We start from the raw sequence: 15,066 nt of genomic DNA, 5'->3' as shown, positions 1-15,066 counted from the left end.
GTGATGAGCTTCAAGAGGAGATCATGTAAGTCTCCATTTTCTAACTCATGTATGTATGGAGGCCAAGGAATAGTTTTTGTTTTGATCGGATCTCTGAGTCTCCCAGCTACATTCTTCACCAGATTATCGTCACTTACACCTAGAGAGGATATTGCAGCCTCAAGATATGAGCCTGCAGCTCTCGTATCATATAGGCTACCAGTTCACTCACATTCTTCTGACCTCTTTCATGAAATGCTATGTCATTTCCGAATTCCTTGATCAGAATTTCCTTCAAGAAACTGGACTTTGCTGTGGAATAGTAACCACAATTTGAAGTAATGCGTTTGTAATCCATTAGTACCCCTTGCAGTGTATGGATTTCATGACTTTCAAAGATAACTTGACGGACATGATGAAAGAAGATTGCTTGAGCCTCTCGAAGATTAACCTGTTGCAGATGCTCTGTACTTTCATCAGACAAAGATTTCTTCAGAGGGTTGCTGACATAATTGCGCCAACATCCACGATGATAACGAATTTCCAATCCAAACGCCATTCGACTGTCAGGGATAGATGCGAGTAGGGTATTCAATCTTTCTCTTATAAGCTCATCTGACAGACAAAATGTATGCAATTGGATTCGGCTTCATGCGTCTTCTGTTGACAGCAGCAAAAGTTTGGATTTCCCAGATTTACTGTTTTTTATGGTCCCTTCATACATCACAAGACGCTAAACCACTAACCACAAGAAGCTTGATGCAAGACGATAAACAATAAAATTTTTGTTTGCATTTTTTTTCAAAATATTGTTTCTTGTTTTCTGTATTAACTTTACCGACAAATAGAAGTGTTTGTTCTTGTTAGTACGTGAAAGTTGCCATTTCGATCGCAATTTAAGTTAAATTAAATGAAAAAAAATCTGGCAACACTGAAGTCGGAATCAGCCAGCAGCTATAAATCGAGTGGGAATCGCATATTTTTTGCACGCTTCTACAGCCTTGGTTTTAAAGTTACGTTTCTTTTATAGCCCGTATTGTTGTTAACCGTTTGTTCTTTCAGTATTTTGTTGTTTGCTGTTTTTTCCTTATTTTAATAAAAAGGTATTAAAAGCTCTGTTTTTCGTGTAACATAAAAACAGGCAAAAAATATTTTTTTTAAACGCAAAATTTTTGACTTGGGCCACTTTTCTGTTATAAGAAAAGCTTTTATTATCTGTACCAAGTTAACTTGGGTCGCTAGTTTTGACTTATCTAATCATAGAAAAGTGGCCCAAGTTAAAACCTACGTAATAAACGAAGATGACGTCATCACTCAGTTAAACCAAGCATCACAAACAGTTTCTTGCTCACTCAAGTTTTCTCACATGCAAGATGAAGATTGCAAACCTTCAGTGACAATTTTTATCACAGCATGAATCTTTAAACTCGATTATCTCAAAACCACTTTTTTTGACTTGGGCCACTTTAGAATCAGACGTCCCAATTGTTTTACGAACAATTGCTTACGAACAATTGCTTTACGAACAATTGCTTACGAACAATTTGTCGGACACCGTTAAAATGATGCAATATCACAGTATTCAAATGGAAAACGAAATAAAACAGTGGGAAAAATTCACAGAAATACAAGTTGAATTCGTATTAAAACTTATAAAAATAGCATTTTTTCTGAACTTAAGCGGATTTAATTCTCCTTTCTCGTTCACTGATGACCCCGTAAATAAGATCAGCAACTTTGGGGTCGGTGTTCCTGATGAAATCGTGGTAGCATGACGTGGAACAGGAGTTGAATATGAAAGGTATGCGACGAATGCCCCATATTTCCGTGCACGGCCGAATGATTCGGAGCCCTTCGCCATACATGGGCCCACGGCAGCAATCGCATCGCGTGTAACTGCAACGAGAAATTATTTCTTCACCCAAAGAAAAAAACAAAACAAAAATGAAACAAGGAATTTGTACCTGAATTGAAATTTATACCGACGCCTGGAAAATCCGCGTTGATATTGAAAGAAAATCCCACAATGAATGAGGTTCGAGTCTAACATCTTTTATATGCAGTTCTTTATTCAAATAAGAATAAAGACATAGAAACGCTATTGATTTTAGAATGAATACTGACTCAAAATGGTAATTTTAGACTAAAAACAGTCGTTTGCCTTTTTACTTTTGAAGATTGTTGAGCGGGAATTCTCTCAATTTCATCATAAGGTTCAAGATCATTGTGTTACCTGGACAATTGCTGGGCAATGGATTTTGGAAATTGTGAGTACGTTGCCCCATTTTTTTGGATAAGATTCTTTTCTATGAAATGGCAGCACAGATCGGAAAGTTTTTGCGGTGTATTAGTTGAGTTTTCTCTCCAGAACAATGGGCTCAAGTAATTGTTTCGCAGCCGAATTCGAAAGAGGTTAATTTTCAACAAGCCGCATGGCAACCCTGTTATTTCATTTCCTTCCAAGTTCAAAAATCTGAAAAATAAATGCGTTGCAGCTCTTTAGTTCTGTGACGCCTAATCCCGATATCACCGCTTGCAACGAGAGAGAAGTTTCAAGTTTCACTTTTTACAAAAACTTTGCTGTTTGAATAACTGTGAAAATATTTATCTTCAGGCTGACAAAGTGCCTCTTCTGACACTTATTTGAGCTAGCAGCTCCGCAGCCTACTTGTAAGTGCAGGACTCAACGATATGTTGCAAGCCTGGCATCACAACAATCTATGTTTGAAGTGTTGTTATAATAAAAATATTCCATTTAGGGTTATTCCATTTAGCCTACATGACGACCTGTAGGCTATATACACAGGTCATGCCAATGTGTGAACCCATAAATGTTCCCCTGGGCTGTGTGACTCACCATCCTGCACCTGTGACGTAACCTACCTCATGCATGCTGTCTGATGACATAATGGGGTTAGATGTGTGGATATCACACACACAATGCTGCAATACTAACATAATGCCACAGGAATCGCTGCATCAAAACTGGGAGAATAGCTTTAAAACTTAATTAAAATATAAGCAACAAATAAAATCAGTGATAAGTTGATCATGATTTAGTGGTTTTTCAACTTGAAAGTCAGCTTAGAATTTGAACGTCATTACCTCAGACTTTCCAAGTTTCTTACGTTGTTAGGAAGGAACGAGAGGAGGTTGTAAGATACGTCAAGAAACTCGAGAGTTGTGATGGAAAAGATTTCCAACGGGAGAGATGTAAGGCAACAAAATGATAAGATAAGAGTTCGCAAACATTGCAATCTGTGAATAAGAAGTGAGTTAATATCTTAGCCTGTTTCACCTATAAATTCAATGAAGCTGAAGATAACATTCTTGAGTGGGTTTGTGAAGTAACATGCCTGCAGATATCGGATGGTATTTGCTTGAGAGGGTTATCTCTGAACTTGAGCACATGGAGGTTGGTGCAGTTGAGCACATCGCGAGGGAATTCAGCAATTTCGTTGAACGAGAGGTTGAAGTATACAAGTGTTTCGTGAAGAGGAGAGAGATCCGGAATTTCTGAGATGAAGTGCGCCTGGAACAAGATAGATTCATCAGACCTTTTTTAACTTTTTTATGTCTAATCCAGGCTTCAACATGGACAAACCAAAATTTTGAAAACTCAATAAGAACTATGGACAATCGATCGTTGTGGAGACTCACGGTAGCCGACGCCTAATTCAGGCATGGCCGATGATGATGATAATGAATCCAGGCTTATGTTCGTTGGTCGAAGATTTAGATCAAATGGATGAGAAATACATGAAAGCCAATCTTGGTGCCAACCTTTAAGCGATCTGCCAATGACACAGCCTCATGTTCTTGAGCGGTGTCAAACCGGCGCTTTTTCGAGCATTGTGCTCTTACAACTCGGCTAATATATGTAACGGTGTAGTTAGCATCAATTTCAAAAGTCAAAAAGAAAAGCATTAAGTTGAAGTTAAAGCTAGTAACGCAGTTCACATTGAAACAAAGGTAAGATCGGTTATATTCGTTTTACCTTTAAACTCAAGACAAAACCTCCCTCCATAAGGCAATTGAGGATGCTCAGCTCAGCCGGAGTGATAATGTTCTCATCCGAATCTTCCGAAACAACCTGTTTCAGCGATCCGCGAAAAACCTTTTCCGTGGCTTTCGTAAAAACATTCATTTGGGATTTAGGCCCGAGACCAATGGAGCCTTAAAAACAAAATTTTACTGCTTGGCCTTTATTTTGATCGTATGTTTAGCAGACCATTTTGCTTACAATCCAGTAGCTTGCATTGGCTAGGTTGTAGAACAAAAATCTTTAACTGCAAATACAACCATTTGCATGGCGATCTATTTCATCATCCTCATTATCAGGCAGTCAGGCCACTAGCCTACTGGTAGATAACCTCCACATAATATGTCTCCACACCATTCTGCTTTTTGCTGTTCTCATCCAGGTGATATCAATGCCAGTAACGTTTAATTATTGTATCAAAACGTCTACTAAAAATACAAGCAACACTAGCTAAAGAAAAATCCGCTTAAACAGATCACATTAGTGACACCATCTGTCTGTAATTGAATGCAATTTACTGAACTATTGGTACACATTTTTTTGTAAAACTCACATCCTATTTCTCCCACTTCCTCCAGTACATCATTTAATTTTCCTTCTTCTCTTCCCATCCTGCTGGGAGATGTTATCCCAAGCTCTTCCAGTCTCTCTTTGACAACCTTTTTCAGCTCTACGAAATCAAGTCAAAGAGAGTAAAGGCATTTACAAAGGTGAACGAACTGGAGAGGTAATTGGCAAATGAATAGCTGAACCTTAAATCAAATCACCGCCTAGAAAACCTTCTTTGATGACTAGGTTGGCCATTGTAAAATTTGTAGGTTGCGCAAACTTATCTTTGCTCACTCGTGCTGAGAAAACTGTGTCAGCAAAGGTAGTGTGTATGGAAAGTTATCAAATATGCATTTCTGCTAATTTATCAAGTAATTCCTCGCCTGAGCTTCCAAGAATTATGTCAGCAACAAAGACAGGAAAAGACTACAAGCCGAGTTGCGATAATAAAGTAACTTACAGATCTATCTATATCACGGGTCGGCAACCTTTAGCATTGAAAGAGCCATTTGGTCTCGTTTCCTTCAAACTAAAACCTGCTTTGAGCCGCACCATCTAATTGATTTAGCCATTATTTATGATTAATTAATACAAATCTGTTCAAGTAATGCTGAAATTAAATATTTAGCTATATACTGACTAGCTACAAATTACCATCACAAGTTGCAAAGCAAACTGTAGCTACAAAGGTAAAGTGTTGCGCCTCCTTGTCGCAACTATTCCGTTTTTAATTATCGCACCACAATGGTTTAATTGTGACACAAACTAGTACAAAAAAAGTATCACATGAGCCAGAGCCGCATGCGGCTCCGGAGCCGCAGGTTGCCAACCGCTGATCTATAAACTTTATAGACCGATACTGCACTAAATATACTACTATTGCAACTTGCTATTACAATTTATATCGTTAGAATTTCCAAAACGCAAGTAGACTACAATGTAATTCACCAAGCATAATTTGTGATTTCGGTGTCTTCTTGTGCTTGGCTTTCGGAATCTTTCGGAATTGTTCGGTCATATCAATCGTGGATAGTTCAAGCTTGGGACTCCTACTCGCCACTTCTTGCAATACTCTGCCAAAAGTGACCACATTTATTTGAATTTAATTTCTCTGTGACATTCTTAAAGCTAAGGAAGATAGTTCGTTAATTTTTTCACGCACCTTCAAATTACACTCTGGCATTTTGACAAGCATTTAGAGTCCGTGGCGAGCACTACGTGATCATGTGCTACCTGAATATTATACCTGAAGATCAAATTTAGCCCGGGAAAACCACACCCAACTCAATAATCATATACTTAGTAAGTTTCTTGTAATTTGACTTTGAAAGAATTGCTTTATGGAAGGTAGGTCTTTTTGATTTTGGCATCGTTTTGGCGGAGAGAAGAAAATCATCTAAACTGCAATAATAGTTTACTGTGAGGACGCATAAAAATGCTACTGAATAGGCTAGTTAGCAGGTATTGTATTGCAGGAAGTCTTGTATTCGAATAGCAGTTAATGGATAAACAACAAGACAGATACAAATGGTATTCATAGCCTACACTAACCGCTGCCCGTAAGTAGGCTACGCAGTAGCCTACTGACTTCATTAGCAAATTCCTTTCTGCACCATCACCAGCAAGTAAGATAGTCAACAAGCACATGCTGCAAGTTTCTAGGTTCCATACAGCAAAGACCGCACACATGATTGACATCAGTACGGTAGACTACAAAACAGACCAAATTTCTAGCACTACAGCAATTTAAGGCATCTTACCAAAAATCTGGTTCTTTGATGTAAAAGTCGTCATCCGGGAGCAAATACTCTGGTTTCACCTCAAGGGGCTGTCGAGGCTGTCGGATGATAAAGGGGTCAGGTCCACGGGGTTTATAGGGTAAAACATGAGAGTGTTTGCCCCAGGGTCCTTTCAGGTCATCTGTCATATGGTAGGTTACTTTTGACAAGACTGCTTTTCAGCGAAAAAAAGTTACAATGAAGTTAATTTCATGAACGTGAGTTTTAGTTGTTAAAAACATTTTTGTAGCCTACAGTTTACATTACAAGTCGAGAGAAAAGTTACAAGTGAAAAGACATTCATTGCTTGCAAGCGAATACTTCCTCATGGGATAACAAATCCAGAGACCGATTATTGATCATTCTGTTTGATAGAAAAATAAAGAAAAAGCACTAAAATCGTTTAATGTATTTGACAACTCTTAGCTTGATGGAAATAGATTAAATTGTTTTATTTCTATTGTTTCAAGCATTGCAACTAAACAACGTATTTGATTGTCTTGCCAAACGGTACTTTCCTTACCAACACGATCATTAGTGTTCATGCTAAATATCTGTGCAAATAAAATTTTCTTTATTTCCGTGTCCGAGACAAACATACGTCACTATGAAATCTAAAATGAATACATAAGTTTGACTTACCACTTCTTATGGTTTGATCATCAGAAGAATTATAAGGTAATAACTTTTTTTTTACAACTTTTCGTGAAGTAGTTCTAGCTACAGGTTCATATTCTGATTGCATAGTCGGTACAGGCGATAAGATTCCATCTTGAAATGAGCTGGAAATCATGTGAATTTCACTTGAATTGTCTAAAAAAAAAATATGCAACATGAAGTTCAAAAAGTAGCCGCCTGTGAGTGAGCAAGTGAAAATTTTTTCTGCATGACATGAGTCACCATTTAATGTTGTTCATAGTTATTATCTTACACATATACTTTCCCTTTAATACTGTTTGTTGCTGTACTTTTATCACATTTATGAACCAATCTTTGTCCAAGAGCTGAGAAACCCTCTTTGCAGCTTAATCCTATCAGTTTTGCATAGCCTACTTATAGAGGCTTTGAAACACCGATGCAGGCCCAGTCATTGTTTGTATAGCCTACTAGGGAAAAGTGGGGCATGTTGTCACAATTTTTACAAATCAGCATATATCTCGTTTTGTGCCAATGGTATCGAAATGCTAGATAGTGCAATTGAAAGAGGTATCATTCGGCTTCTTTTAGCTACAGTTAAAGTTTTTCTGGATTATTTCGTTTTTACATAAATGCATGTTTAATGCAAGTGAATGGACTGTGACAACACGCCCCACCCTGGGGCGCGTTGTCACAGAGCATGGGGCGTGTTGTCACAAAATTTCTGCACATGCTTTATGACTAAAATATGACAGAAACCAACAAAAAATGGTTTTAATACAGGCTGAACGAATAAAAAATATGCAAAATGCAAAAAAATTTAATTTACAACATATTGGTAAAAATTTTATGCCCATTATCAAAAACAATAAAAATGTCATCTTGAGAATTATGTGTCACTATCGAATATATGTGTGTATCATTATCTAATATTAATTTTTATTTCCTAAAAAAGCGTTGTATTTTAACAAATACGCGTATTACCTGGTTGTATAAGCACAAATAATTTTTTATGTTTCTTAATATCAAAAATGCACACTTTGGGGCGTGTAGTCACAGCTGTGACAACACGCCCCGTGGTATGAAATCAGGTGGTTTCAACAACCATGTGCACATCTCTACTTGCATGTCTTATCTGTTTGGTATGATGAAAAGAGCAGGCTTAAAGCTAACAAATGGTATCTTTCCTGATCAGTTATGATCATACCTTAGTTTGCCAGACCATTTTTTAGTTTAGTTATAAAACCTGATTTTGCCCAAAATTCAATGGCACTCCTCATAATTTCTGCTGTGGTAACAAATTTATTAATCTTCACTGTTTGTAGGAAAGAGAACTGAAAACTATGCCTTCCATTGAAAACTCGTGGTTATACGCTTGGGTTATCACATGGAAATCGTGCTGTGACAACATGCCCCACTTTGCCCTATTCTATGCACTGGATATTTTGGAATTCAGAGCTGTCCATAAAATTTGTTGCTCAAATTTGCGAAGTTAGACTCTTATTTGACAGCTATCGGCTATCCCTGTGAATAAAAATTGTAATTAGGCCTACACAATTTAGATGTGTCAACAAAAATGTGTGAAAACACGAGGTGTAAAATATAGCAGTGAGGTCCTCTTTGCCCATCATGTCATAATCTAACTATTAGCTCAATATTTTTTCCATACTTTGATGCTGAAACTCTTTAGTAGAAAAGCTACATTTTAAAAACAATGAAAAAGTGACTTAGCCTACTAAGTTTGGACAAATAGCAAAAGTGTCAACACACATGTAGGGGTCTATTTTAATTGCTTGTCAAATTAGTCAATACAATTATCAGTCAATAAATTGGAAGGATGTTGTGTGAATTCCTTGAAAAGTCACAGACTCTCAGGGTCCACGGTCTTCAGTTTAGGAACTGATGTCCCAGGTTTTATTGACATTGATGACAAAGATCTTACAATTACACTAAGTAACAAAAAAAGAAAAAAATTTTGTCCTTGCGAAATAATTGCTATTTTCTGTTTGTTTTTGACTAAAAAATACAAAAAATCTTTATTGTACCACAATAACTTCAGGTTTGTGTTCCTCAGATTAGTTTGAATTTTTTCTCATTTCTTATGAAAATAGCCATATACATAACGTTGAAAATTTACTGTCAGCTGCTTCCAGCAATAGTTACCTAATAATGGGTAATTAGGTATAATTAAGTAACACTTGGATTCTGTTTGCACACAAAGCCTTGCAAGGTTTTGCTTTTGTAATGAAACAAAAAAGGCTGAGCATTTTTGCAGTCGCATACTTTTCTTGAGCTATTTATTAACATTTACTGTTTTGCGAGATGCAACCCTACACGATGTGTTTGTCTTGTCTTCAACTCCAAGTTACTGGTGAAAAGCGCCCTTACTACCGTCATTAAAAAGATATAAACGATAGTGTCGGAAAATTGTCATTGATATACAAATCCAAAACAAGTACTAGCCTATCTTTATAAGTCCACTGCTGAGCTACTCATTTTTACAATAGAGCAATGGGACTTAATTGGATGACAGTGTTCAACTGATTTCACAAAGAAGTTTTTCAGTGTTCTACACATTTAAAGACAGTTTATGCTACTGCCATGATATTGAAAAACTTTTTCAGGCTAAATTGGCATTTCCTGCAATCCTTGAGTGGAAGCTCTTCACCGACAGCTCATCTAGAAGTCTCACAGCTGTATTGTTGAGTAACTCAGACAAGTGTCCCTCCATTCTTCCGGCTTGCTCAGTTTATATGAAGGAAGAATATCAAAACATCAAAATCGTGATGAGTGCATTGAAGTATGACCTCTACAGTTGGGAGGTTGTTGGTGATTTCAAGATGGTGGCCTTCATAATGGCGCTTCAGGGTGGTTCTATCAAGTTTCAATGCTGTCTTTGTCTCTGGGATAGCAGAAACACAGCTTTTCACTACAAGAAGAAGAATTGGCCTCCAAGAACCAGCTATGAGATTGGACCTTATAATTTAAAACAACAACCTCTGGTGTCTGAAGTTTAACAGACAGCTTGGACCTGTTTCATGTCTGTATTTAACAGATTTTTGGGCAATCACAAGACAGAGAATTACAGGGTGCTTTTTAATCAACTCAGAGATGCGTGTTAGAAACTGGGATGCAGGAAGGCACTGAAACTACACGCACTACATGCTCACCTTGATCAATTCAAAGATAAAAAGGGCGACTCCTCAGAGAAACAAGGTGAAAGATTTGCTCAAGATATAGGCTCAAGATATAGGCTCAGATTTGCTCAAGATATAGGCTCTATATAAAGGCCAGTTGGCCTACAATGAAAGTATGATGGAGGACTAGGCCTACATATGAACCGTTTACGTGAAAGAAAACTGATATATCATTGCCAACCTCAAAAAGAAAATATTTCTTTGTAATTATGTTATAAGTTGTAAGTGCTTTACGTGATGACGTGTAAGTTTGCTCCGTAATAATTTTGACCACAGGCCTGTAGCAGGGTATTCAGGCCTTTAGGTCTTCTATCGTGTTTGTAGCCTAAATTAAAATCGCGTTCTATTTATGTTTTTGTCTTGTTTATGTATTTAAAAAATCTCTGAAACAACGTTCATCGTCATTATTTTAGAATGACAACACAGACAACAATAAGTAATCTTAGATTTAATTTTTTTATATTGATTTAAAAAGATATAGGCCTAATGGGAGCCATTGCATTAAAAAGGCACAATTAGCCAGAAAATCCAATAAATGAATCTCATTAAGTCAAAACCAAAGTTTGAACTTTATGAATGCTCATTTTTGTTGATTTAGGCCATATTAAATCAGAAAATAATAGTTTTAACTCAAGGACAAATTTTGTGTTACATAGTGTTATTATTGAAACTTTGTAATTTAATCAAACTGAGGCTAGTGAGGTAAAACAAGACCTGACAGAAAGAATTAAATTAAAAAAGAATGTGAGAAACACATGTGGTAGGCTATCCACTATCCAGACTACCTGTAGCCTTCTATTTGTGGGAAAATTTTAGAAACATTTGTTACATCGATGATAGGCTACTGTTCTCATTGCAATATTACAGAAATAATTGTAGCTTATAAGCTCAATGAACAAGTATGATTTGTAGGTAGTTAAAACTACTATGGAATGGACATTAACAAACACAAAACAGAATAAAAAATCAAAAAAAATTCCAGCTTGTGAAATCAAATATGATGGAGCAGTTTTTAAAATAAGTTATACATGGCCTTAATTAATAGTAAGTGATGCAAGACATCATAAAAATATATTCTCAGGAATTTTCATTGCTAAACAAAATTTAGATTTACCGTACTTAGAAATGTGCTATGAAAATCTTTCAATATCCATTCAACTTTGGCACGTATGGTTATGAATCAAGGATTTTGTCAGCTCCACAAAGCTGTAGATATGTGGTTCATTAGAACAAATGAACAGATTTTTTGCAAGGGTATGCCTGTCTCTTGACCATCAACACTCTTAGTAACACACCATGGCTGACCAACCTAGCAATTGTCTATCAATTTTTTTAGGCCTATGGTCTAGATACCAATTTTTAATTTTTTTTTTATATTTGATCCAATTTTTACATTGATCAAGGTGTAGACTGTAGAGCTGTGCTAATTTTTTTTTGTATATAGCCTAGTAGGCTAAATCCTTTCTCTAGCTTCAAGCACACTTTAATATTTACGTTTTATCGCTTTTATCTTTTTATGCTAGTCTAAGTGATATTGATTTTTGCTTTGAAGAGGGGAAATAAAGAAACATGATAAAAATGGTATTTTACAGGCAATTGGACTTGACAATGTACTGTCGTTCGAATGAAGCAGAAAGTTTGTGGTCAGCAGAAAGGAAGGGCTTGGAGCCAACTTTTCGTCAAATTGTCAAGTGTGCGGAGGCCTGTTCTTCCATTGGGAGGGAATAGATAGGACATCCAAAGATGATGTGATTGGCTGTTTGCTCTGTCACACTGCGCTGACACGCGGAATACCTCATGCTCCAGAGTGTCAAGCAAGCATTGAAGTGGCCAACTCCAGTTCTTGGTGCACTCTCATTCTTAATGTACTGTAAACTAATGGAAAGCTTGAGCTTGTTTATCATATTGTCCTATTGCATATAAAAAGAAGTCAAGACTTGAAAGTAAATTAATACTTGGTACGATGTCGGCACCGCATATTACAAACTCATAGAAGAGGCATTCCATTATAATTCAACAAATCCAAATAACCACTAAGTCTTCAATTTTGATGACTAAAGCATATGTCATAGTGTGCGAAAAATGCATCTCGGCAAAAAAAAAATTTTGAAAATTGGACAAGCGGTTTTCGAGATATCGCGTTCTAAAGTTTTGTGGCTGTCACTAGGTGGCGCTGTTGATGTTCCCAATGTTTTTTGATTTTAGGGTTATATTTGAGGTAGAAAGTCGGTTGAAGTGTCTATTCCACCATTTTTCATGAGGCAGAATTCAAAAATGATGTCAATTTTAGTCTACAAGAATTAGCTAAGGAGTTGTGTGGCATTTAAAAAAAATTGGGGGACCAAATGCCAACCCCCAAATTGTCATGTGGGTAACAAGATATCCCAAATTTTTTTTTTGTTCTTTAAAGTTTCTTGCGTATACTTCATGATAATATACTGTTTATTTATGAGACTTTTGTCCTTTTTGCACAATGCAACCTTTTAGCAAAGACTTGCATGAGAAGTTATATGATCTATTAATGCAATATTTGAATAATGCATGCTTATGATGTCACAATAACAAATTACAGATTTTCCAAAAAAACTTTTTTCATAGTGAAAATTGCTCAGGAAAACCAGCCCTTGTTTCAAAATTGCAGTCAAATTTTGTTTTCCCGAGCAATTTTCACAATGAAAAAAAGTTTTTTGGGGAAATCTGTAATTTTTTATTGTGACGTTATAAGCAAGCATCATTCAAATATTGCATTAATAGATCTTTGATATAAGGTTGCATTGTGCAAAAAGGACGAAAGTCTCATAAAAAAATATTATACTATCATGAAGTATTATTATGCAAGAAACTTTCAAGAACAGAATTTTTTTTCGGGATATCTCGTTACCCACATGACAATATGAGGGTTGGCATTTGGTCCCCCAAATTTTTTTAAATGCCCCATAACTCCTTAGCTAATGCTTTTAGACTAAAATTGAGACCATTTTTGAATTCTGCATTATGAAAAATGGTGGAATAGACACTTCAACCAACTTTCTACCCCAATTATAACCCTAAAATCAAAAAACATTGGGAACATCAACAGCGCCACCTAGTGACGGCAACAAAATTTCAAAACGCGATATCTCAAAAACCACTTGTCCAATTTTCAAAATTTTTTTTTTGCCCAAGTTCAAATTTTGAACACAACAAAATATATCAAAACCAACACCTTTTGAAACCTAGTGGTTACATTTCTTTCTAAAATTTGTTGAATTATAATGGAATGCCTCAGAAACAACATAATATAGGATAGAAACAACACAAGATATATATTAACATCAAAATACTTAAAATTAGATAAGATTTGGTTTAGGATTTCAGATTTTGATAAAATAAAATGATTGATACGTTTAAGCAGTATGCGCTTAACCGATTTCGTCTTGTAGTAAGTCAGAGCCCATGGCTGATAATTGTGCAGGCCAAACCTGGTATGGTAGCCTACTTTAAGAACATGGTAAAAAAGGCAAAACACACGTAAATTATACTAAAAAACAATTTATCAAAAATCTTATCCTAAGGCTGCACTAGTTAATCACCAACAATAAAGAAAATATCTCACAATTTGAAATTGCCATATTGTGAATCTTCATCATGGTAGGCAAGGGTTGATCCACTCTTGGTGGCCTTGGCCTTCTCAAGAGACTCACTTTTTCACTCATGTTGGAAAATCAAAAACTAAATATTACTATGTGCAAAGGTTTCTTTCATCATCTAGTAGAGTTATTGGGACTTACAAGTCTGAACTCTGAAACAATTAAAAATGAAACGAAGGAGTGACTTCTGATCAAAATCATTTCGCTTTCCTTGTTGCTAGCCGACTTCCCACACATGTTGCCATTCTTTTTTCTAAATTGTGACTAATTCCATTTTTCTGGATCCATTTAAAATTTTTCATAAGTTCTCTCTCATAAACGTATAACAATCAAAATTTTAATCATTTTTATTGATATATCTTAAGCCTGTTTAATTTTTTTACTGTCATATAGAGAGTGGTGTGGCATGAAAGTCTTTAAGATCGTAGCCTTTATAACCCAACGGTCTTAAAATAGAAAACCATTTCATTTTTCATTCTATGGTAGCTTAAATATTTGAATTTTAATGTTAAATTCTTCTGAAGCTGCTGCGACCAAACAGATTTGTTTAACAAATTGTTCCAGTCTCAGAGTTTACGTTCTGTCGCTTCTACGCAGTGGCGTAACTACCCATTGGATCTTGTGGTCGTGGATAAATCCAGGGGCGGCAGGTTGCTAGAGGGCGGAAAAATATGATAACGTTTTAAAGTTTAAACGAACAAAGACAGTCACATTAATTTATTCTCGGAGAGACTCAAACTTATACGACCTAAGTTAACACTGATCTAAGTGAAGCCAAAAAATTAAGCAAGTTATGCCTATAAATTAATTTGCAACTTTTTAGATTGTGCCTCGCCATGTGGTATTTGTGTCGATTTAATAATACTCGATGCTGTTGAAGTAATGATAGAATGTCGATGGTAACTTGTAAGCTATATCATTGTTGAGTCAATTTAGCTTTGGTAGTTAAGTTCAGATTAGTTTTCAGTTTATGTCACTTTCGGGAGGAGACAGGAATGGACCGTGCATCATCGAGTCAACTGCCTCCTTTATCATCGGTCTGTGGTAGATAAACGGGATTCCTCCATCTTCATGTGTAAAGATGGGTTAGGTTTATAAAAGGTTTAAAGTTTCAGGTCTGAAATAGATCACTTTAGCTTAACTCAGCATGTTTGCAATTATGGTTATTGCTTTAACTTATGTGCTGCAGATTCCAGAACAAGATTTAAGTTGCAATTTTTTTAAGTTAATTTTTGCCTATTACGAGAGTAAAAGAA

General features: G+C 36.1%; 1 protein-coding gene across 1 annotated transcript; it reads right to left on the bottom strand.

Moving 5' to 3' along the window:
* Positions 1-1,345: 1,345 nt before the first annotated feature.
* Positions 1,346-14,032, bottom strand: LOC145777325 (uncharacterized). The gene is made up of 11 exons (XM_082588680.1): positions 13,777-14,032; positions 6,991-7,161; positions 6,331-6,490; positions 5,870-5,971; positions 5,519-5,643; positions 4,575-4,691; positions 3,977-4,155; positions 3,336-3,511; positions 3,085-3,237; positions 2,213-2,452; positions 1,346-1,875 (listed from the first exon to the last, which is right to left on the bottom strand). The coding sequence occupies exons 1-11, from the start codon at positions 13,874-13,876 to the stop codon at positions 1,656-1,658; spliced, it is 1,743 nt and encodes a 580-aa protein (XP_082444806.1). The 5' UTR covers positions 13,877-14,032; the 3' UTR covers positions 1,346-1,655.
* Positions 14,033-15,066: the final 1,034 nt, after the last annotated feature.

The sequence above is a fragment of the Aplidium turbinatum genome, chromosome 9, assembly GCF_918807975.1.
Source record: "Aplidium turbinatum chromosome 9, kaAplTurb1.1, whole genome shotgun sequence".
In the NCBI taxonomy this organism is placed as follows: Eukaryota; Metazoa; Chordata; class Ascidiacea; order Aplousobranchia; family Polyclinidae; genus Aplidium; species Aplidium turbinatum.
The sequence above is the reverse complement of the archived record's forward strand: the minus strand, read 5'-3'. Positions and strand labels throughout refer to the sequence as shown.